This window comes from Protopterus annectens, chromosome 6.part0 (assembly GCF_019279795.1).
Source record: "Protopterus annectens isolate FY-2018-M chromosome 6.part0, PAN1.0, whole genome shotgun sequence".
Taxonomy (NCBI): domain Eukaryota; kingdom Metazoa; phylum Chordata; order Ceratodontiformes; family Protopteridae; genus Protopterus; species Protopterus annectens.
In genome coordinates, this window is record NC_056737.1 from 486,159,486 (window position 1) to 486,182,384 (window position 22,899).

The 22,899-nt window shown below is 44.1% G+C and overlaps 1 protein-coding gene across 1 annotated transcript in view; it reads left to right on the forward strand.

Annotated features, from left to right (window-relative positions):
• UBR1 (ubiquitin protein ligase E3 component n-recognin 1) overlaps nucleotides 1-22,899 on the forward strand; it is a gene marked incomplete in the record, with an annotated part of 4,571,807 nt that overhangs the window by 166,997 nt on the left and 4,381,911 nt on the right. The window contains 1 exon segment of the mRNA XM_044074213.1: nucleotides 659-915. Coding sequence (XP_043930148.1) covers nucleotides 659-915 — 257 coding nt within the window.

Below are 22,899 nucleotides of genomic sequence, written 5' to 3' on the forward strand. Positions count from 1 at the left end.
TCTCTTGGTTATTTGAGGTCTAATTCTTGAATGTTTTCTTCACTTGATTGTTTGTGCTTTTCAGCAGTTTGTTGTGCATTTGTCTTAAAATACATCAAAATTAGATTCTTTGCTAGAAACAGAAACTTCAGAACGTTTTGTGAAATCTGAAGCAAGCCAACATACTCATTGCCCTCGCAATTACAAAATGGTTCTCATTCACAACATAACATGGCCATATTGTTTTGTGAACGAGAGTCACTTAATTGTGAGGGCACTGAGGGTGTTGGTTTGCTTTGGGTTTCGCAAAACGTTTTGAAGTTTTTAAGTTCTACTGACTTTTTGAGTCAGTTTGGTTGAGATTCTTTGCTGGAAGCTGTTCAGACTTGGCAACTGCTTTGTGATGGAATATGTGACATAAGGGAACTAGATGGTGTTAAACTAGCTGCAAGTTTGTTCGGTAGAATTATTTTTTATGTACTGAAGATGGGTGGACTTTTTGTGCATCCTTTTCAGTGTATGTAATGTTTGGTTGGGTACCTCTTTGTGTCTGTAATGAAGGAAAGACTTGCAAAAATAAAACTTGTGCTTTAACATATATCCAGTATTTCTCGCACGTTGTTCAAATGCTAGTGTATGTGAATCTTCTTTTTTTTTTTTTTGTTTTCCCCCCCAACAGAGATGGCAAGAAGGTCCATGCCTCAGATCGCAAATTTTCAGCCACTTTGCAGAATATGTTCCCAGGATATACTGCACTGATGAAGATGCCAGGAAACAGGATGATGAACAGGTCCAGCATTCATTATTGGCTCCTATTGAATGGTTTTTGTTTGGAGAGGAGCCAGCAAAAGGTTTGGAAAAGTTACAGCAGAGTGGCAGTTGTTCCCAGATCTGTGGCAGAGTTTTCCGATCAGGAGAGACTACGTATTCCTGCAGGTGGGTTAGTTGTCTTTAGTGCACACAGTTTACAGCTGTAAGTAAATTGCTAGAAGTTTTTGTGCGTTTTGTGTTTTGGGAGGGGTTTATTTTGAGTATAAACTTACTGCAGAAATTTGTTTCCTTGAAGGCAAAGAATTGTAAGAATACACCCTGATCATGCATAGCTGTGTTTTTTTTTCAACTTGTAGCAAAAAGACTGTCAAGTCTGCCTGCCCAGTTTTGCAGTTCATGTTGCATCTCCCTCCAGTTTACTCCAAATGCTGTGTGCCTTGTCACTGTGCTCCATCTCTTTATTTACTTTCTGTTGTGTCCTTTGCTCTTCTGAATCCCTCTGTTCTACTGAAAGATTGCACTTCAGAAGGGTGATATCCAATCCACTCTGAAGTAACATCTCCTAATCTTCCTTTTGAATCTTCTTCCCCAGCCATTTTATTCATGCATCCCACTTCTCCTCAATGTTCTTTTAAACTTCTTCTCACCCTTGGTGCTCTTTTGACCTCATTGAATATTAATAATGTACCCCAGTACCCTTCCAATTTAGGGCACCGATTTTTTTTCTTGTAATTTTTATTTCAACATCTTACAACATTTTAAATAACCTGCCTAGTATCCCTTCCTTACAGCTACATTATTTTCTGCAGCTACCTGAAATAGATGGGCATAGCATTCTGGATTGGTGGAGGAGGGTGTTTTACAACTTCATGGTACTAATGTACATTACATCAGCTCTTTTGTTTTCATGACCATCCCATTTCCTTTTCTGTAACCTCCATCTAATTGCATCTCTCCAGTTTGTTTTTTGCTGATTCCTGGCACCAAAATGTAGTATGTTAATTTTTTTTTTTTTAACCCCCATTTCTTTCTTCAAGGCTGCTGCACTAGTTTGAGATTCTTTTGTTTTTGCCAAACTTATTTGGACTATTTTTTGTGAAAATAGTTACTTTGTATGGAATTTTAATAGCATGGTGTTAGAAATAAAGATCTCAAGACAGGTATCCCTTTTGCTACTGGCCTACTTTTTAAGAGTGTACGTTGATCCATCATCCTCTGTAGCATATCTTTTAACTCCTTTTTTTAGGCTTGAACAGTGCTTTCCCCATGTACCGAAGTCTTCCATTTTCTGATTCTTTCTAGTGGGGGTATTGCTGATGCAAGATGGCAACAATTGCTGGTAGTGGATACAACAACACTTTCTTGTTTTCTTTTCCAGCTTTGCTTTGCAGAAGCATGTTGATTTGTTGGAGTTTTGATTCTTGGTGTTCTTACTCTACCCAGTTTTGTTCTATTGCCTAACCACAACATTTTTTTGGTGACAGGTGAGCTGCAAATGGCAGTTGTGTTCCATCTTTTGCTTGATGTATAGTTTAGTGGGTGGTACAGCTCCTTTGGGTTAAATACTGTCATGACCGACTTCACTGATTCCATCTATTTAGATTTAAGAAGATGGTCATGTAATTGTTCATGGATGTATTGAGTGTGTGCATTCCTTCAAGTCCCATGGGGTCATGTTGAGTCGTTTTCAGTTGATTGTGGTTTTCTTTGTTGCTGTGACTGTAAACAAATGTTTATATGAAAATAGTTTCCTTTGTTTTGCAGGGATGAGTGTTTAGGTCAGGTTACAAAATCATTGCTTGGTAAAACCCGGTATCTCAACATGAAAATCTGAATTAGCATTTGCCTGATTACACAACAGTGTTTTATAGCACTGCAAAATCCTAGTATTGTTTTTTTTTTCAGGGGCAAGTTTTTCCACACCTTCCTGATTGTAATGTTACCAGACCAAAGAGCCGACTTTCTTTCCGAATATTGTTTTGTCATCTATTTCTAGCATTCATGTTTGCTGCAGTCTCCCTAGGTAGTAGCTATCTTGGTTGTCTTGAGGTTATTCGTTGCACCTCTAGAGGACACCTCCTTAGTAGCTGTAAAATTTAAAGCAGACCTTGATTTTAACTCCTAAATATTTCATTTCTAACTCCTGAGTAGGGTGGTCTCTGTTATCAGGTCTCTGTATTAAAGGATATTGCCTTCCCATCCTTAGTTTAACTCAAAGTTGGCAACCTTTCCCAGATAGGTCTCTGTATTAAAGGATATTGCCTTCCCATCCTTAGTTTAACTCAAAGTTGGCAACCTTTCCCAGAGCTGGGTGATCACAGATAGCTAGTATGAGGATGTGGAAATGTAGGGTGCTTGCCCCTTTGCAATATTTATTTCTTACCGGTAAGCATTCTGGAGAAATGTTTATTCAATGTGTTCATTTCTATGTAACGTGTTTAGTTGACTTGACAGAGAATTCCATGCCTTGTGCTGTCTGTGTACCAGGGTGGTTCTCCAAGCTGTATTTGTGTGCCCATCCTAATTATCTATAGCTAAGTTAACCGTAGATCTTTCCATGTAGCGTGGCTGTTTAAATGGACTCGTGTCACCTCGTTTTGTTGTAGTAGAAACTAGGGAGCTCTTTCATGGAAATGTATTTTACAATCCACTTGTTTTTAGGGTCCTTGCAATAGTTAATGTATAGAAGAAAACATTCAGGACTAACGTGCATAAATGATGTCTTCTTGAAGGCTAACCCTTCACTTTTCATTTTTCTCACTGATATAGTAACCACCAAATTGCTTTAACTTTTTTTAATATTTTCAGCAGCCTTTGACTTATCAATCAGCTTTAGGCACGTTCACCATTACAAAGGCAATATGCAGTAAACCGTAAGCAGATTTTCATTGAAACAGCTAGGCAACAGAAGTGTTCATCACCCTCCATCATTTCTACAACTTGTCTGTTTAAGCTGATTTTGTAAAATATCATAGCAGAATAGTACACTGTAACAGAAGTGAGAGGAAGAGTATTGATCTAAGTATTATCTTAGTCTTTCATTGAGAGGCTGTAGTCATACAAAGACGAGTTCTGGCTGTTTTGTGTATTTTATTAGTAATTGAGGTATTTGTGGTTTAAAATTTGGTTTTAAGAAGCTCATTGATCATTTGGTAGGCCACAGAAAATGAGAATGCATCACTTGGAAGTTGACAGTTTTGGTGAAAGTTTCTACAAACTGAACCATTTTTAAAGCAGATTTCAGCTAAAAGTCTACAAAATACATTTTGTTACTGAGACTTAAACTGCTACAATTTTAAACAACAAAAATGGAATAGTTCACGAGTCAAGCTTTGCCATCTGTGGGCTGCTTCTTGAATCTAGTTTTCTACAAGCCTTAGCAGTGCTCTAGTCTTTTGGGACAGATTCTTAAAACAGAATAGATGTTTAAATAGTCATATCTGAAATGTGCTGCACAACTTTAATTCCAGCCTTACTTTCTGGGAGGATTTTTCTCTGCAGATCTAAGTGAAAGCAGTAGTATGTTGAAAGTTTCTAGCCAGTCTTGGGATTTTGTGCTGTGCATTGCCATTTCTGAGTTCTTACTAGATCTGCAAAGTTAAGTACATTTTTAGAGCTCTTGTTTCTATTAAATTTAAACTGAAGTCCTTGTGTATTTTAAGCAAGTCCTTCTGAGTTTTAAATTTTAGTCTATCTGTGTTTTGTCTTACTAGTGTATTTTGTTTGCCCTGATAGTTTTATTGCCATATTTTATGTACTGGAGTACATAACACATTTCAGAAGCTTTTATTTCAACTCAGTTTTAATTATTTGCATCATACTTAATTGAATTTTGCTCTTGCACATCTTTAAATTGCCAGCTTACTTGACACTTATTCTAGACTGTTGCAGTTTGAATATTGTATTGATACTTGGCTGTTCAGTGTATTGGAGCTTTTTGAGATGGGGATTGCTTTACACGTCTCAACCCTTGTCTGCCACGTTGGACCCACTTATTGTCTTCATGTTAGGTTGGTAGTGTGTTATTCACAAACACTATAGACTCAGTTGGGGCCATTCATAGGACATTACCTGCGATGTCTTGTGACTTCAAGCAGTTGTGGGTTGCAGGAAGCAGCTGAATGGCTGGGCTAGCTGTAATGTGGCAGGGCTATATTATGGCGGGGGTCAACTTGAAGCTTGGTTACAGGTTTTTATATTTTTACCTATCTGATTTGACTGATGAGATTCAAAATTCAAATGCTTATATGATCTGATCTGGTAGCCTTGAGGTCCTTCAAATTCCCACAATGCCCTGTCCTGACTTTACACCAGATCTTGTTTGCCTCCTTTGAGTTTGGACAAATCTGCACCAGTGGAAGCTAAATGCTTTACCATTAATAGTAGTTTCCTTTTTCCCTTGTTGGCTATTTATTCTTCATTTAAAAAATAAAAAAGCAACATGCCTCTTCTCCACTCTTCCCTTTCCCTTCTTGGACTTTCCAGCCTAATAACTCACATTTGTTTCTCTGCTTCTTACCATCAGTATTTTTCTTTCTTAGGTTTATTAGAATCTTGTTCCAATTTGCTTCAAATCTGTTTAAAAATTGTTTTAAAACTTGCTTAAACTGGAGTATAATTTGTTACTGCATCCTGTGTTTTTCAAACAGGACTATGGAGAAGGGCTTTAAGAAAGGTGGCAACAAAATTCCACTCTAGGACGCTCAGTTTTTGTGGTGTGTCTGAGGCTGGCCCACGTAACGGTGGACTGCACTATTTGTAAACCTTTGCACTTCGCGCTCTTGCATAGAGAAGTATACTGATTTTGAAAGGGCATCTTCTCCAGAAACCTCCTCAAACAATGGTGTCAGAAGAGTGGGGAGAAAATGAAAATAAGATTATGCGGGCTCTAGTTCATTTCTGAAGTATAGGAACCCATGCATCCACTGATGATGGCATAAGTGCATTCCTGTACTTAAACAAGCATATCTCACTTGGAGCCAATACTTATCCTGGACAAATCCAAGAAAAAATGCTTAGCAGACATAAATCTGAAAAAAAAAAAAAAGTCTTGCATTTATGGTCTTCCATTCTCCGTCTAATGTAATTTTTAGGTCTACCAGCTTCTTATGAAGTGCATCAGAGCTGGACTAGAATGGAATAAGAACTTTTCTGAAGGTTTAGATTGAGATGGGTATCATCCCACCCCCTTCTGTTTCCAGGGTGGATCAGGTTAGGCCACCATTTCCCTATACTAGTCCTTTCCCTGGTCCCTGTCTTGTCGCTGGTGATTTCTGAGCCAGTAGCATGGTTGGAGACTGTACATTCAGTTTAGGTGGTGCTGTCACCTGAATTCCAACTGCTATTCATTCAACTCAGACGCCAACATTTTCAGTCATGAGGGAGTCTCTGAGAAGACCACTCAAAGCTGGCTCTTCAGCACCAAGTTGTTCAGTGCTGTTCTCAGAGTCTGAGTGTTCGGAGATTGATGTGGTGGCACTAATTTGTACCTCCGAGAGATGTACAGGTCTTTGTCATCACTCCCATCTTCACTGCTGTTTAAGTTTATTTCAGCGAGGATGGATGTGGTGCTGAATAGAGGTTCTCCTGATACCAAAAGACTCTCTATTAGCTTTTGATGTAATCAAGAGGATGATTGTAGTCCTCCTTGAGAAGGAGATGGAGTCTTCTGTGGCATTAGCTGCAGTCCCTGGCAGTCAGCAGTTGGACCATCAGCCTTCTCATAGTTTATCTATTTGACAGAGCCCAATAGAAAGCCTCAGACTTTCATAAGGACATGAAAAAGGAGGTACATTGACCTTGGACACGGACTTGGATGATTTGAGAGGGTTCTTATAATCTCCCTCTAGAAGACACCTATTTTGGCAACATATTTTAATTTAATGTGGCAGTGGGGATCTTGTCCCACTGACTTACCATCTGAAGGGGAGTAAAATGTTGTTTGGGACCTAGACTGCACCCTCTACTTCTTGGATGGCATCTCCTCCTGACCATCTCATAGATTTGCTCTCCAGGAGAGTATGACAGGAACTCAACCCCAGTGAAGGTATACCCAGAAGGTCAGATAAGATACCATCTATACTTACAACTGTGAGGTATTGGAGCAAGGCTTCTCTGGTTGACTCCATTATTATACTGGTAGCCACCAGAAGAGAATGGTCAATGGATATAGCAGCTGTTCCTCTGCTGAACTGGGAGTCTAGAACAAAGGACAGAATCAGGAAGCATGCCTTCACCTTGGGCACCTTTGCCCTGAACTACATCACGCACCTGTATCATTGCTAAAGAAACTTAGCAAGAGCAGGCTTTGGACTTTTGAAAAGACCAACTGTTCCGGAGTCCATAAAACGCGTAGAAACTCGGGCAGTGAGCGAGTCGGTTTAAAAAACAAACAAAAAACCCCCCAAAAAAACAAACAAACAAAAAAAAAACAACCTTCATTAAATTGTCATTTAGTGCAGGTGTGTCCATGACTTAACAGAAAACAAAGCACATCAACATTTGTCATATTCATGCTTTATACATTACGTTTGTATTTTTTTTTTTAACAATTCATTCCAGCATTACATAAATTGTTCAGTTCCTGCCTTCATGTAAACCTCACTCCTAGTACTGAACATTATTCTGTATGTATTGTTCCCATAAATTCCATTTATTTCTTTGTACAGTGGATATGTGTACACACCCCTGTTAAAATGCCAGGGTTTTGTGATGTATAAAAAAAATGAGACCACAATAAATTATTTCATAACTTTTCCCACCTTCAATGTGACCTACAGCCTTTACAATTCAATTGAAAAACAAACATCTGTCAGGGAAAAAAAAATAAAAAACGTACAATAAGCTGGTTGCATAAGTATGCACATCCTTAAACTAATACTTTGTTGACGCACCTTTTGCTTTTAATTACAGCATTTAGCCTTCTTAGGTAGGGGTCTATCAGCATGGCGCATCTTAACTTGGCAATGTTTGCCCACTCTTCCTTGCAAAAGTGCTGCAAATCTGTCAGATTGTGAGGGCATCTCTTGTGCACAGCCCTCTTCAGTTCACCCCACAGATTTTTTTTATTGGATTAAGGTCTGCGCCCTGGGCTCTGGCTGGGCCATTCCAAAACTTTAATTTTCTTCTGGTAAAGCCATTCTTTTGTTGTTTTGGATGTATGCTTGGGGTCATTGTCATGTTGAAAGGTGAAATTCCTCTTCATCTTCAGCTTTCTATCAGATGCCTGAAAGTTTTGGGCCAAAAGTGACTGGTATATGGAACTGTTCATAATTCTCTCCACCTTGATTAAAGCCCCAGTTCCAGCTGAAGAAAAGCAACCCCAAAGCATGACACTGCCACCACCATGTTTCACTGTGGGGATGGTGTTCATTTGGTGATGCGAAGTGTTTTTGTGCCAAACTTATCTTTTGGAATTGTGGCCAAAAAGTTCAATCTTGGTCTCATCAGACCATAACACATTTTCCCCACATGCCTTTGGGAGAATTGCTGTATTGTTTTGCAAATTTTAGCCAAGCCTGGATGTTTTTTTGTGTAAGAAAAGGCTTCTGTCTTGCAACCCTACCCCATAGGCCAGACATATGGAGAATATAGAAGATTGTTGTCACATGTAGTATACAACCAGTACTTGCTAGAAATTCCTGCAGCTTCTTCAGTGTTGGTGTAGGCCTTTTGGCAGCCTGCTTGACCAGTTTTAGTCTTGTCTTTTTTCATCAATTTTGGAGGGATGTCCAGTTCTTTTCAACGTCACTGTTGTCCCATATTTTCTCCACTTTTTGATGACTGTCTTCACTGTGTTCCATGGAATGTCCAATGCTGTGGAAATTTTTTTTGTACCCTTCTGACTGATACCTTTCAACAATGAGATCCCTTTGATACTTTGTCAGCTCTCTGCGAACCATGGCTTTTGCTGTAGCAGGCAACTGAGTAAATGTCAGGAAAATCCTACTAGGACAGCTGAACTTTATTTGGGGTTAATCGGAGTCTCTGTAATAGATGGCAGGTGTGTACCCAAGAAGACTGAGTACTGTAATTAAAGCAAAAGGGTCTTCAACAAAGTATTAGTTTAAGGGTGTGCAAATTTGTGCAACCAGCTTATTGTATGTTTTTTATTTTTTATATTTTTTTTCCCCCAACGGATTTCTTTTTAAATTGAATTGTACAGGTTATAGGTAACATTAAGGGTGGGAAAAGTTTTGAAATGATTTACAGATCCTGGAATTCATGAAGCAAAGGTTGGGAGCTGGTTGTTCGAAGTCCCATCCCAAGAGGAGTCTGTATTCTATTGGGCATTTGGGGCTGGTTTAGCTACTGCCTGAGTGGTTCCAGCCGCTATCAAGGGTATAGACTTGGAGACTCAGGGGGTGTGGATGGAACCCGACATGGTGGAGCCGATTTCCTAGAAAGCCAGGCAGAATACTAGTGCCTCCACAGAATAGTTCACATTGGAGCAAGGGTCTCCTAGTTTATCTTGTGGTGGTGGAAGCAGCCACAAAGAAAGGGCTTTCTGAAGAGAGCACTCCTGTCTATCTCATTAAGAAGGAGTTGGACAGATTTGGAAAGCAGGCCTGTTGCATTGACATTTCCACTTTGTTTGCTGAGTTCTGACACGTGACCTGATTCCAGAGGGATTTGACTGAGGAACTTTCTAAGTCTCTTTCTCATTGGTAATTTGCCAGCAGATATCCTGTAAACAGTGGAATCCTAGCAGTTTGCCCTAGAATCAGTGTGTCCATGCACCTCCTTTCCTACTTGCAGATGCCACTGCGAGAGCAGCAGGCACTGGTATTGCTATCCATCAGCATGCCTGAATGCATCTGTACAACTTTGAGGAAAGTTTCAAGATGTGCTTCATCAATGCCTCCTTTGATGGAACAACTCTTTTCATACCCATGGTAAAATAGATGCATGTGAAGTTCAGTCTCGCTCTTTATTCTTACACATGGGTTCAGAGCTGAGCCATCTGCTTCGAGTCAGCCGCTTTACTAGCTAAAGATCTCAAAAGTAGCTCGAGGCCGGGCTCCTATCCTATGATGCTCCATGTCCTATCCCAGATCTAGTTTGCCGCTGCAACTGATCGCAAGGTCGTCGGAGAGCTTGGGCCAGTAGATTTTCTTTATTGTTTTTTTTTTTTTTACTAATATTCTACTTATAAATCTTAGGATATGTATTTTCCCTTTTGATAACTTTTGGGTGAGTTAGCCTCTTAAATTCTTACTTTTAAAGTCATTTTGTTTGTTTACACAGCGGTTGCTCTTGGGCCTCGGCCATTCCTTGGTTTATATATCCTTTTGTGTGTGTGTATATGTGTGTGTGTATATATGTGTGTGTATGTGTGTGTATATATATATATATATATATATATATATATATATATATATATTTGCGCAGGAGTGTGTTAGTTCTTTTGCATGTATATCTTGTAGTTGTACTGGGATCTTTCAACTTAAGACTTCTAATAATTTTGTGTGTGCAGTGTAGTTGGTAATTAACCATATTCCTTGTTAGTGTTACTGTATTTTGTTGTGCATTGAAGGTTGTTCAGGGATCTGACAACAAGCTTAGAGTGTTTGCTTATTACTGTTTCTGTAGCTTTAATATGTCTGATCTTAAGGAAAAGCAGAAATCTGGCTTCAAGAAGTGTCCAAAATGCAGGCAGAAAATGTCCCACTACGAACACCCGTGTAAATTGTGTTTATTGTTTGGGGCCTGTTCACCTCCAGGAGGATTGCTCCATCAGCCATTCCTTCAGCAGCAGAGATTTATTAGAAAGAAGAAGGAAGCTGGTAGATGCTTGTTGAAGCCAGACTTTCAAGAGACTTTAGACAAGGCTGACCAGACCTCCAAGTCTTCAAAGGGGTCGAAGTCTTCAAAGGCACCCTTGGAGCCCAGGTTATCAGCTCTAAGCCTTTCCGTGAAGGTGCAGTCGCCGGCTCTGCAGTCTTCGAAGTTATGCCCCAAGCAGGTGTTTCGAAGCCAGTCCCCGAGCAGGTGTTTTGAAGCCAGTCCCCTGTCTTGGAGCCGGTCTCTGAAACTTTAATGTCACCCATCCTTCAATCAGTGGCGTCTTCGGTTCCTTTGACTCGTTCTTCGAGGACCCTTTCTGATGTGGATGTGGACCAGGTAGTGCAGATGCTTCTGGAGAACCCGGCACTGGCTAAATTGCTATCTGCCTCGACCCAACCGGGTTAAAGGCCTGGGTCCATCCCACTGGCTGTGACTACTACTCCTACGAGCCGAGCAGGGCTTTCAGACCCGGAGGAGGAGGATCTGATGGTTGCGGAGCCTTCGGAGCCAAGGCCTGTTCCAGTGCCTTTGGCTCCATCAACCCTGACTTCTTTGGTTCCATTGGAAGAGTCTCGGAGCAAACACTCTCTCGTCTGTTCTGGGGGGGGGGGGGAGTTTAACAGATGCGTCAGTTCTGACCCTTTCAATCTGGGCTTCAGTGCGGATGAGCTCTGCTCTGTCCTCTGGTTCAGAGCCCAATGTCTCGTCGCCAGGGTAGTTGCAGTCTTCTTTGGAACCGGCGGCTTCCTCTGGTCGGAGCAGTCATGCCTTAGATGCCATGAGGTGGGTTATGTTGTCTAAGACGCACGCATCTTCAGGTCCTTCCTCTTCCTCCCCTAAAGTGCTGCTTTCTGCCTCTACATCGCAGGTCCCGAAAAGTGTCTATACCCGGAGCCTCAGGTAACCCCATTGAGTGACCCTTGCTCTACTGAGACCTCACCAGAAGCCCCCACTGATGAGGTTCCCAGGAAGAGATAATGCAAGAGGAGGCGTTTAGATTCCCCACAGGAGTCTTTGACATCAGACACCGACTTAGGTCCCCATGGTTTCCCTCGGAGGACATCTCCTTTGTGTATATCCTGGAAGTCCTGAAGCAGAGGGGTGACTGACTGGCAGTCCGTTAGCCATTCTGAGGATAAGTCAGTGCTCCTGAAGGCCTTTGGGTCTTAACCTTCCACCTCCTGGGTGACTCACCCTTCAAGTTGATGGAATTGGTTGCTCGAAGGGCGTGGGAGTCTCCTGATACTGTGGAGCCAGTCCCTCTGAGGCCCAGCAAGTTTATCACCTCCCCCCAAGACGAGATGTTCCTCACTAAGGGAGTCCCCATTGATGCCATGGTGGTGGCGGCGGCCACCAAGAAAGAGATGTCGGAAACCTCTCTTACTGTCAATCCTCCTAATAGGGATTCTAGGACGATGGACAGATATGGGAAATGCATCTTTTAATTCTGCGACATTTGCTATGCGACCGCTTAACTATTTGACTCATTTTACCCTCTTCAAAGAGATCATCTGAAAGAGCTTGGAGATGCTCTGCAGGATAATACAGATGGAGCTGTCTCTGGCAAAGTGACAACACAACTTAATACCCTTAACTCCATTGTGAACTCGTCCATGTGGCTCATTTCCTATGCAGCCAATGGTTCGAGTTTGGCAGCGGTTTCAGTGATAGCTCTTAAGAGACTGTCCTGGATGCACTTATGCTCCTTTGCGGAATCCTTCAAGTCTTCCTTGGTCAACACCCCATTTGATGGCTCTTCTCTGTTTGGGCCCAAAGTCAAGGAGACTCTTACTAGTTGTGAGCAGGAGGGAAAGAATCTATCTGCTGTAGGAGTCCATTTTTCCACCCCTTCCAGACCATATCCCAAAGGGCAGAAAGGTGAAAAATGTGGTTCCGAAAGTGCCAATGAGCTAGTGAACCCCCCCTCCAAGGGGCCGAGGAGGGGCAATAATGGAAGACGCTGCCCTGGTGGCAGTGGGAGTCTGCAGAACCAGGGTGACAGGGATCAGTTCCTTGGTAAGCCCAGTCAGCGCTCCTGAAAGGATGTCCGACTGTTCTGCTCTGGAGGCAGTCGGGGGTCACTTGGCTTTTTATCCAGATGCCTGGCTAGGAATTGCAACAGATTCTTTGGTACAAAGCATCGTTAAGAGTATGCATCATCCCTTTTCTAGAAAATCCACCTGTTGGCAAAACCTCCCAGACATTCCACCCATTCTCAGGGATCAAGCAGCCTTAGAAATCCAGAGGCTGCAGGAAAAGTCATCCAGCCAGTCCCAGCAGACCAGATAGGATATGGAACTTACTCCAGATTCTTTTTAGTTCCAAAGAAGACAAGGGACTGGAGGCCCATCTTGGATCTCAGCAGACTTGACACATTTGTAAAGAAGGAGAAGATGTCCTTCAAGGATGCATCTGCAGTCATCACATATGGGTTGTCCTGCCTCAGGCAGCCCTTCGGTCGGCCGGATTCCAAAGTCTGGGTCCGGCGTCGGCTGATGTCGCCCTTTCCCCGATGTCAGAGCGTCTGGGGTATAAAAGCGTCAGCCGACGCCATCTTCCTCAGTCTTTCTTGCCACATGGTGCCCGAAGCAGAAGCAGTTCGCAAGTGCCGGTCGGCCAGCTCCTGTAATTCAGCTAACCGAAGACTTCAAAAGCTAAGTACCCCGTTGGGGACTCTTTCTTGCCTCAGCCGATGTCAGATAAAGTTAATAATTGTTTAACTTGTGGGAAACAAATACCTCATAAGGATTTCCACTCTTACTGCCTCCCCTGCTTAGGCCCAGACCACAACGTCTCGGCCTGTTCAGCCTGTGCTTCCTTCAACCGACGCACTCTTAGACGTCGGTCGGAGTTCGCAGAGGAGTTTTTTGGGGCTAGTTTTTCTTATAAAATGCCGTCGGAGACACCAACTTCACATTTAACTAAGAAACGGAAAGACAAGGACCGACACGCTGCCCACGGTTTTGGCTGAGACCGCGGCTAGGCCTACCGCGAGTGTCTCGGTCTCGGCTGATGCAGAGTCCTTGGAACTTCCGAACCCTGAAACAGTACAACTGACAGCATCGGCCCCGGAGGCTCCCGCCGACTTGGTTTTGGAATTGCCTTCAGAGACTGGTGTTTTGGAAGCTTCCGACACCATACCACTAGACAAAGCTACACCAGCACGTGGTGCAGCCAGGCCTCCTGCATCCATGTCCATTAAGGCCTTTACCAGGGCTAAAGCTGCTAAGCACACTAAAGCCATGCCTCCCAGGGTTATTCCTCAGGGACCCTCTTCTAGTTCTCAGATCCTAACCTTGGCAGAGGACCTTATCTCTTTAATCAGGGGCTCTCAGCCCCATCCGGACAGGGGCTCCCAACCCCCTCTAGACAAAAGGCCCAGGGTAGATCCCCTCCTCAGAGGAGGCCTCTGATGGCTCGGATCACTCAGACTACCAGGAGGAGGCTTTTTCGGCCTACGAGGATTCGGATGCAGAGGAATCTATCCCCTCAGCCTCCCCTCCTGAAGAGCTTTCCTTTGGGGAGACCCTTCACTGTATGAGAGAGCAATTCAAATTGCAGGGCCAGGAATATTCTGATTCCAGAAAAAGACTAAGAACTTTTTTCTTTTACCTCAGTATAGACCTTTGGCTATCCCTCCTGTTTTAAATGTCATTGATGATGTGTACTCTGACTCTAGTATGACCCCTGACACTTTGCCTCCGGCTCCTGTTAAACCCGATAGGTATTACAGGGTCCCGGACTCTCAAATTTTCTTTACAAGGCCCACTCTGCTGATCCTGAAACTATTTCCCAGGGCCCTAAAGGGGTTGCAGCTGTTACTACTAAGAACCCACTCCCCTCTGCAAAGGAGTCCAGGGCTTTAGAGAGATGGGGTAAAAAAGTGTATACTTCTGCCACTCTTTCCATGAGGGCATTAAATTGTCAATTTCATATGATACAGTACCAAGAGTATTTGTTAGAAGAAGTGCATAAGAAAATGTCTTCTACTGAACCCCTTGATCGCAAATCCCTTAAGGATCTGGTGCATAATTCCCAGCAGGTTAGCAACCATTTCTTGCAGTGTGGTTATGATGCATTGGAAGCTTCATGTAGGTCAGCAATGACAGGTGTAGTCATACGTAGACATGCTTGGCTGAAGGAACAATCTCTGCCGGACCATGTTAAAGCTAAGCTTTTGGATGCTCCACTGGAAAAGCAAAAGTTATTTGGTTCCACTGCTCAAGAGGTCCTAAAGAAATTTGAGGAAAAGGCAAAATCTGTACCAACTAACATTAGACCTCATTCCACGAGAGCCACAGCCACCTCCACAGCCTTCTTAAGAGGGGTGGCTACCAAGGACATTTTAGAAGCTGCCACATGGAGCTCCGTGCATACAATTGCCAAGCATTACAATTTACCTTTGTATTCCAGATCCAGAGCAGGCTTTGCTACGGCAGTCCTGCAGGGTATCTTAGCTACACCATCTTTTTCTTAGTTCCTCCACCCCCAGATTGGCTATGGTATTCTACCCATATGTGATGACTGCAGATGCATCCTTGAAGGACATAGTACAGTTTTGTACCTACCATAAATATAGATGTCCGATAGGTATGCATCTGCAGTCAGGTTTACCCTCCCTCCTTCCCCTCTGTGGTATTCTTGGGTACTTATCCCTCTAATAGCTAGCTGGGGGAATCTATTGTGGTGTATTTGTTTTTATATATAGATATAGATATAGATATATTTTTTATTGTGCATGTTTGGACTTTTATTGCATTTCTCCAAATTTAGCCTTCCTTAGAGGGCACCTGGCATCTGGGGCAAGAAAAACTGAGGAAGATGGTGTCGGCTGACACTTTTATACCCCAGACGCTCTGACGTCGGGGAAAGGGCGACATCAGCCGACGCCGGACCCAGACTTTGGAATCCGGCTGACCGAAGGGCTGCCTGAGGCAGGACAACCCATATGTGATGACTGCAGATGCATACCTATCGGACATCTACATTTATGGTAGGTACAAAACTGTACTTTACTTTCTGGATGGTCACGCTTCAGTTTATTTTCCCATACCTCGGAGAGGGAGATTGGATGTGCTCTAGAGATCTTAAGGATGCGTACTACCACATCAAAATGGCCAGGCCGTCAAGAGATAATCTGCGTTTCTGGCTGGGAGCCAGTCACTACCAGTTCGAGCACTGCCCTTTGGACTCGCAATAGCCCCCAGAGTGTTTACCAAATGCATGGCACTGGTTACGGCTCACTTGAAGCGTCTAGGATTCAGAGTGTTTCTGTATCTGGACGACTGGCTCCTCACCGCCGCCTCCAGTCATCAACTAATTCTGTCCAGGGATCACTCTCCCAATCTCTGCTCTGTTAGGCATCCCTATCAATTTTGAAACGTCTGCGTTATTGCCATCACAGCATATCTCCTTTATCGGAGCAGAACTAGACACTACCACCTCCACAGTAAGATTGCCCCTGGACAGAATAACCACTCTCCGAAATTGGGTCTGACATTCTGCAGAGAAGAAAGGTACTGGCCCATGAAGTGCTGAAACTCCTAGCCACCATGGCAGCTATGCTCATAGCAGTTCCTCTGGGACATGTGCACATGAGGATTCTTTAGTGGTTACTATTCACCCAGTGGTCATAACTTCCCATGTCATACTTTATCATGATTATGCAATCTTGCAAAAAGGATCTTCGCTGGTGGTTGACCAGCCAACATGTTACAGTGGGTCGACCATTTGTTATCCCCTCCGCCGTCATCCACGGTGACCACGGACACTTCTCTGATAGGGTGGGGGGACATTTTCAGGGCTGAACAGTCCAAGACACCTGTTCAGAGACATAGTCACAGTTGCACATCAATGTTCTGGAGCTGAGAGCGGTGTTTTTGGCATTGCAGCACTTCCACAAGACTCTGCCTTTAGGGACGATTGCGATACAGATGGACAACATGTCAGTAGTCTGGTACATCAACAAGCAAGGAGGGAACCAAGTCTTTACCTCCTATGTCGAGTGGCCTTGAGAATTTGGCAGTGGGCTGTGTCCACAGGGTGCTTTTTGATAGCAATATATCCCTGGGAAATCCAACGTGATAGTGGACAAATTGAGCAGAGCCATTCTACTACCGCACGAGTGGTCTCAAAAACGAAGTTGCAGAGAAGATTTTCCGCAGATGGAGCCAGCCTTGCTGCAACCTGTTTCCATCCCCTATGAATGCCAAATGCAGAAGCTACTTTGCCCTAAATCCCCCACCAGGGGAAAGCCAAAGGGACTTGCTCGTACACAATTGGCCCCAGGGACTCCTGTATGCCTTTCCGCCTATACCCCTGATTCTGAAATTCGTGCAGAAAGCCAAAACCCTGGGAAGGACTGTAATTTTAATGGCCCCTCTTTGGCCTCGTCAGATTTGGTTCCCCTTCCTTTGACTATCAGCTGGAGGAACCTTGGATTCTGTATCCAGTTCCAGACCTACTGACACATTCAGCAGTGGCCCTCCATCCCTCCCTTCGTTCCCTCAAACTGACAGCTTGGCTTCTTCGATTCCCTACCTAGCCAGGTCGCACAATTTTCTTCGGAGGTACAGCACATTCTTGCATCTTCGCATAAGGCTTCTACTAGAAAGGTGTATGCTAGTAAATGGAAGTGGTTTGCTTTTTGGGCCTCTCAAAATAACCTTGATCCTTATGTTGCTCCGATTGCTAGTATCCTGGAATTCCTATGTAAGCTTTTCCACGAAAGTGCTGCAGCGGCCACTATTAGAGTTCAGTTGGCTGCAATCTCGAATTTTCACCTCTGAGCTGAAGGCTGTAATTTAATTTCTCACAGGTTATGTAGGGCCTTCCTTAAGGGCACCATTCATTTAGACAAACCTTTTACTCCCTAGAATCTAAATTTTGTGCTGTCCCGTGTTACCCCCCTCCCCCCTTTGAGCCTGCATCATCATGTCCGTTGATGTTTCTTTCTTGGAAGACTATTTTCTTGGTGGCCATTACTTCAGCACGCAGGGTATCTGAGCTTCAAGCCCTTTCTGTCAACCCCCCGTATTTGGTGTTCCATCCAGACAGGGTATCACTGCGGACCAATCCTTCATTCCTGCCAAAAGTGTGTTCTGAGACCAATCTGAACCAAACTATTGAACTTCCAATCTTTTTCAGTAATCATTCTAATCCGTTGGAGTACATGTTGCATAAACTTTATGTCCACAGACAATTGAGATTCTGTTTGGACAGGACAAAGGAATTTAGAAGATCTGACCAACTCTTTGTATCTTATGCTGACGCTAAGAAAGGATTACCAGTTTCTAAAGTTACCCTTTCCAAATGGTTGACTGCATCAAACTTATCTACTCCTCAGCGAACCAAACATTAGAGCATGGTGTGAAGGTCCATTCAACTAGAAACGTCTCCACTTCAGCTTTTACGGCTCGTTTACCTTTGGACACTACAGGTGCATCTGCCACTTGGTCTAAGCATCATACCTTTATCACTCATTGCAAAGTGGACAGGGCCTCCAGGGACAGGGCTTCCTTTGGTTCCACTGTCCTCAGTAATATACTCCCTTGAGCCACCCAGGATTAGGGTGCTTGGGACGCTACCCATGTGTAAGAATAAATGGTGAGAGTGAACAACTTCACATAAAGAAGTTATGTACTTACCATAATTCAATGTTAGTTGTTCATCTTGGCTTTATTCTTAATTTCCCATCCACCTTCCCCCTCCAGGGTCTTGAAGGGTGAGTAGACTTGGGGTCTGGTAGTCTTGTTCTGAGACTTTTTTTTTTACTCCGGCTGGAGTATTTAGTGAGTTATACTTGCTCATGCTGAGTTCAGCAGACTAGATCTGAGGTAGGAAAGAGAGCATCATTGGATAGGGGCCTGGCCTCAAGCTACCTTGAGATCTTTAGCTAGTAAAGCGGCTGACTCAGAGCCGATGGCTTGGCTCCGAACCCATGTTTAAGAATAAAGGCGAGATGAACAACACACATGGAATGTTATGGTAAGTACATAACTTTTTTCTTTTTCCAGAAGTGGACAAGAGGGCAAGACTCTGTCTGCTGTAGTGATGTTTTCCACCCCAAAGGGCTTTTTCCCAGAACCAGAAGGGTGGAAAGAAGCTCTGATTTTGAAAATCCCCAAATATTGCTAAGGATACTTCTGATTTGAGAGCTACCTGGAGCAGAGGGGGGGGGGGGACATTTATGGACTTCACCCTAGAGGCAGAAGCAGTTTGCAGAGTCAAGGATTTTTTGGGTCCTTTCACTGAGAAACCCTTTCACTGCTCTTGAACGATTGCCTGACTTGTACTACTCAAAATGCAGTCGGGAGGGGTGGGCACTGGTCTTTGCATCCTCATGACTGGCTAGCCATGACGTAAGATTCTTGGTTGCAGAAGGTAATCACTAGAGGCTAAGTTATTCCCTGTACTTTCCCTTCAACCAACAAAAAGAGAGTCCCCAAAGTAGCAGCAGCAGAGGTAGTGAAGCTATTGGAAAAAGAGTCGTATAGGGGGTCCCACCAGACCAGCAAGGATCTTGAGTCTATATTCAAGTTTCTTTTTGGTTCTGAAAAAAAAAAATGGAATCTCTGGCCCATTCTGGACCTCTGTCACAGGTGAACGAAGTTCCAGATGATCATGGTACAGTCCATATCGCCTCTTCTGAGTAAGGACAACTGGAGGTATTCAGTAGACTTTTTTCAGGTTGCTTACTACCATATAAAGAAAGAGAAACCGTTCAGAAAGTTTCATTGCCTTTGGCTGAGAGATGGGCATTTTCAATTGAGAACATGGCCCTTAGGTTTCACTACAGCCTCCAGGATGCTCACCAAATGCATGGCAGTCATAGATGCTCATCTAAGACTGTACTGGTTCCACATTTTCCCATATTTAGCATAAACCATGAAGGAAAACGAATAAAGAGTATAAAAAGTAAAAGGTCAGTGAAACCACAACCGCAGCTACTGAAATGCTGTACTTAATATAAAAAATACAATATTATTGAGTGCTTTAGCCTCAAGAAAAGAGACTTCATCAGAATACAATACAAAATGAAGATGAGCTGTTTAAATATTCTCTCACGTACAGCTCTACCAGTCACATGTAAAAAAAACAATGACAAACAATTTAACTATTTTTTAAAAAAAATCTGGATAGGAAAACTACTACAAAGAAACTGCATTTTGAAATATTACAATATTTAACATAGTATATACAAAAATTGCCCACTAAACATGAATTTTATGTTGTACAATTTTATATTGTTTTATTTTGCTTGCTTTTTCATGTAAGATGGGTACAATGGAAATCCCATCATTTAAACCTGAGGGAAACATCGCAGCTAACCTAAGCTGCCATTCTGTTTCTTTTTTTCTTTAATGTATTTTTCCAGCCCCCCCCACCCCGGGTCAAGTTTGATAATATCCAAAATCCCAAATAGGAACTTTTCAAACTTCAAACAAACCTGGAACTGTTTATATAATGCAGTGTTTTGTTTCCCATTCCTTCTATTATTCACATGCTCATATATTCTACATCTAAGGGGATGCTCAGTCTTGCCCACATAAAAAATGAAAACCTGTTGCACGGATACCCAGATAAACTACTCTGCTCATCCTGCAACTACCCTTCTTAAATAGAACTTTACTATGCCTTCTATTTAAAATAAGATGTTATGTGATCCTATCTCGCCTACATTCTGAACTGATGGGTTCGGAGCCGATCCCTCGGCTCCGACTCGGCACGCTTATGCTATAGAGCGAGGCCTCTAATTGGCTGAGCTATCTTTATCCCAGGATGCACCACCACTAATCCCCCAGATCTCGTTTGCCGCTTACAGAGCTTGGACGTGGTCTCAACATTGGCTGGGCTAAGTACTATTTATTAGTCTTTTTCCTGTCAGTATTTTGCTTCATTTAAATCCAAAAGCTGTTTTAACAGCTATTCTTTGTATACGAGTGTTTTTGTGAATTTTAGTTGAGATTTTCGTGTTATTTCCTGTCAGAGAAGGTTCCCGTTTAAGTTAGAGGGGCCTTCCCCTGTGGTTTCTACCTTAGTGGGTGTGTGTGGGTCAAGTACCCGTTTAAGTTAGATGGTCTTGATCCTCTTTCTCCTTTTCCCTTTATATCGCTTTGGACAGTTTGTCTTGCTTAAAAAAAAAAAAAAAAAAAAAAAAAAGGGCTTTAGTTTAAAAATTTAAACTAGTGATATATTTTTTCTTGTGTGTCAAACCTTTTGTTTTTTCTAGTTGGGGTTAACTGTGTTTTAGCCTGATTATGTCGAAAGAACACAAACCCTCCGGGTTTAAGAAATGCACGAGGTGTGGCTTTAAAATGTCCATAACGGACGACCACTCCTTGTGCGTCTATTGCCTAGGTGCTAAACATCTGCAAGAGTCGTGCAGTGTATGCCATGCGTTCTCTTCTAGAGTCCTCCAGGAGAGGAAAAACAAATCAATCCTCAAAGGATTAATCAAGCCTTCCTTCGAGGAGGCTTTATCTTCCTCTCCGTCTCTTTCTAAAAAGAGGAAAGCGTCGGCTCCGACCAGTCATTCGGAACCGACCGCTAAAAAAACTAAGCAGACTTCTCCATCGGCTCCACTGACTTCGGAGCCGAGGTCGGAACGGTCTGCCTCGATGCCTCCAGCCTCGACCCCTCTGGTTTCGGAGCCGAGGTCTGGGGCATCGAGAGGCGGGTCACCCTCATCGGCTCCACTGATATTGGAGCCGATAAGGGTTATCGGGTCAGACTCTTCCCCCTCGGAGCCGAAGTCCGTATCAGCACAGAGGGAAATTTCCTTGAAACCTTCCTCGGAGCCGATAATTGTTGAGCCGTTTCGGTGCCGGTCCCCGAGCCCTTCGGAGCCGATGGAGAAATCTGTTCGGGCCCGATCGGTATCCTCGAGATCATCCAAGATGTCTGATTCGGACATCGACAGGGTGCTCCTTCGACTCTTCCAGTCTCTGGTGTTCCAAAAGATGGTTTCGGCTCCAGCCCATTTGGCTTCGGAGCCGATGGTCCACTCCCCTACTGTGTTTCCTCCTCCAACAGCTTCGGCACCGTTGGAGCCGGTGCTGGTGGAACCAGTGGAGGTGTTAGGGTCAGGCCCGACCCTTGCTCCAACTCCGGCTCTTGGGTCGGAGTTCAGTGCATGGACTTCTTCTTTCGGCCCTGGGGGGGAGGCTTCGGGATTGATGCTTTCGGTCCCAAGTCTCCCTCTTGGTGCGTCGGCGGCGGGAGTACCGTCCACTGTCGTGGCCACGGAGGGGGGACCCTCCCAGGATTCTGGTGGTCCCGCCTTCAGGGCTATGAGGAGTGCTTTAGCCAAATCTTCCTTGGCTACCTCCACAGTTTCCCCAGCTCCTTCCCTACATTTGGAAACTGGGTCGTTGGCAGTCCCCCTGTCCTTAGACAGCGGAGCCCCTGGGCCTCAGGTTACCCCCGCTGGGGTTTCTCCCCCTCCTGGAGGTCCTTCTGAAGCCTCTTCGGAAGAACCTCCCAGGAAGAGAACATGCAAGAGGAAGCACGTTGACTCCCCTGATGAGTCTCTGACATCTGAAACTGATCTCGATGATGCAGAAGGGTCCCCCAAGTCGTCCTCGGATGATGTCTCCTTTGCAGACATCCTGGAAGCCCTAAAACAACGAGGCGGCTGGCAGTCCAAACCTCCCTCTGCTGATGAGTCGGTGTTCCTGAAGGCCTTCGGGGCTCAGCCCTCCGCCTCTTGGGTGTCTCCGCCCTTCGACGAGCTCTTGGATTTGATCTGTCGAAGGGCGTGGGAACACCCAGACTCTGTGGAACCGGTGCCCGCTCGTCCGAACAAATTTCTCTCGGCGCCCCCGGATAGAGAGTTCCTTACTAAAGGTGTGGCTGTAGATGCTATGGTGGTGGCATCTGCTACCCAGCAAGATGTAGCACAGGCTTCTACGTCCGTCCATCCTCTTAATAAGGAGTCTAGGAGCATGGATCGGTACGGAAAGCGCACCCTTAGTTCAGCGGCCTTTACACTTAGGTCCTTGAACTACCTGACGCACTTTACGAGATTTCAGAGGGATCTGATTAAGGAGCTTTCCGATGCCCTCTTGGGTAACCTGCCTGAGGAGCTGGCCCAGACGGTTGGCTCTCAGTTGGCTACAATGTCGTCCATTTCGAACTCGTCCATGAGGCTCATTTCGTATGCGGCCGAAGGGGCGAGTAGAGCGGCGGGTACAGGCATTGCTCTACGGAGACTAGCCTGGCTCCGCCTGTGTCATTTCGCGGAGGTCTTTAAGTCTTCATTTGCCGACGACCCCTTTAATGGGTCCTCCCTGTTTGGACCCAAGGTAAAAGACACACTTACCCACTGTGAACAGGAAGGTAAGACTCTGACTGCCGTAGGGG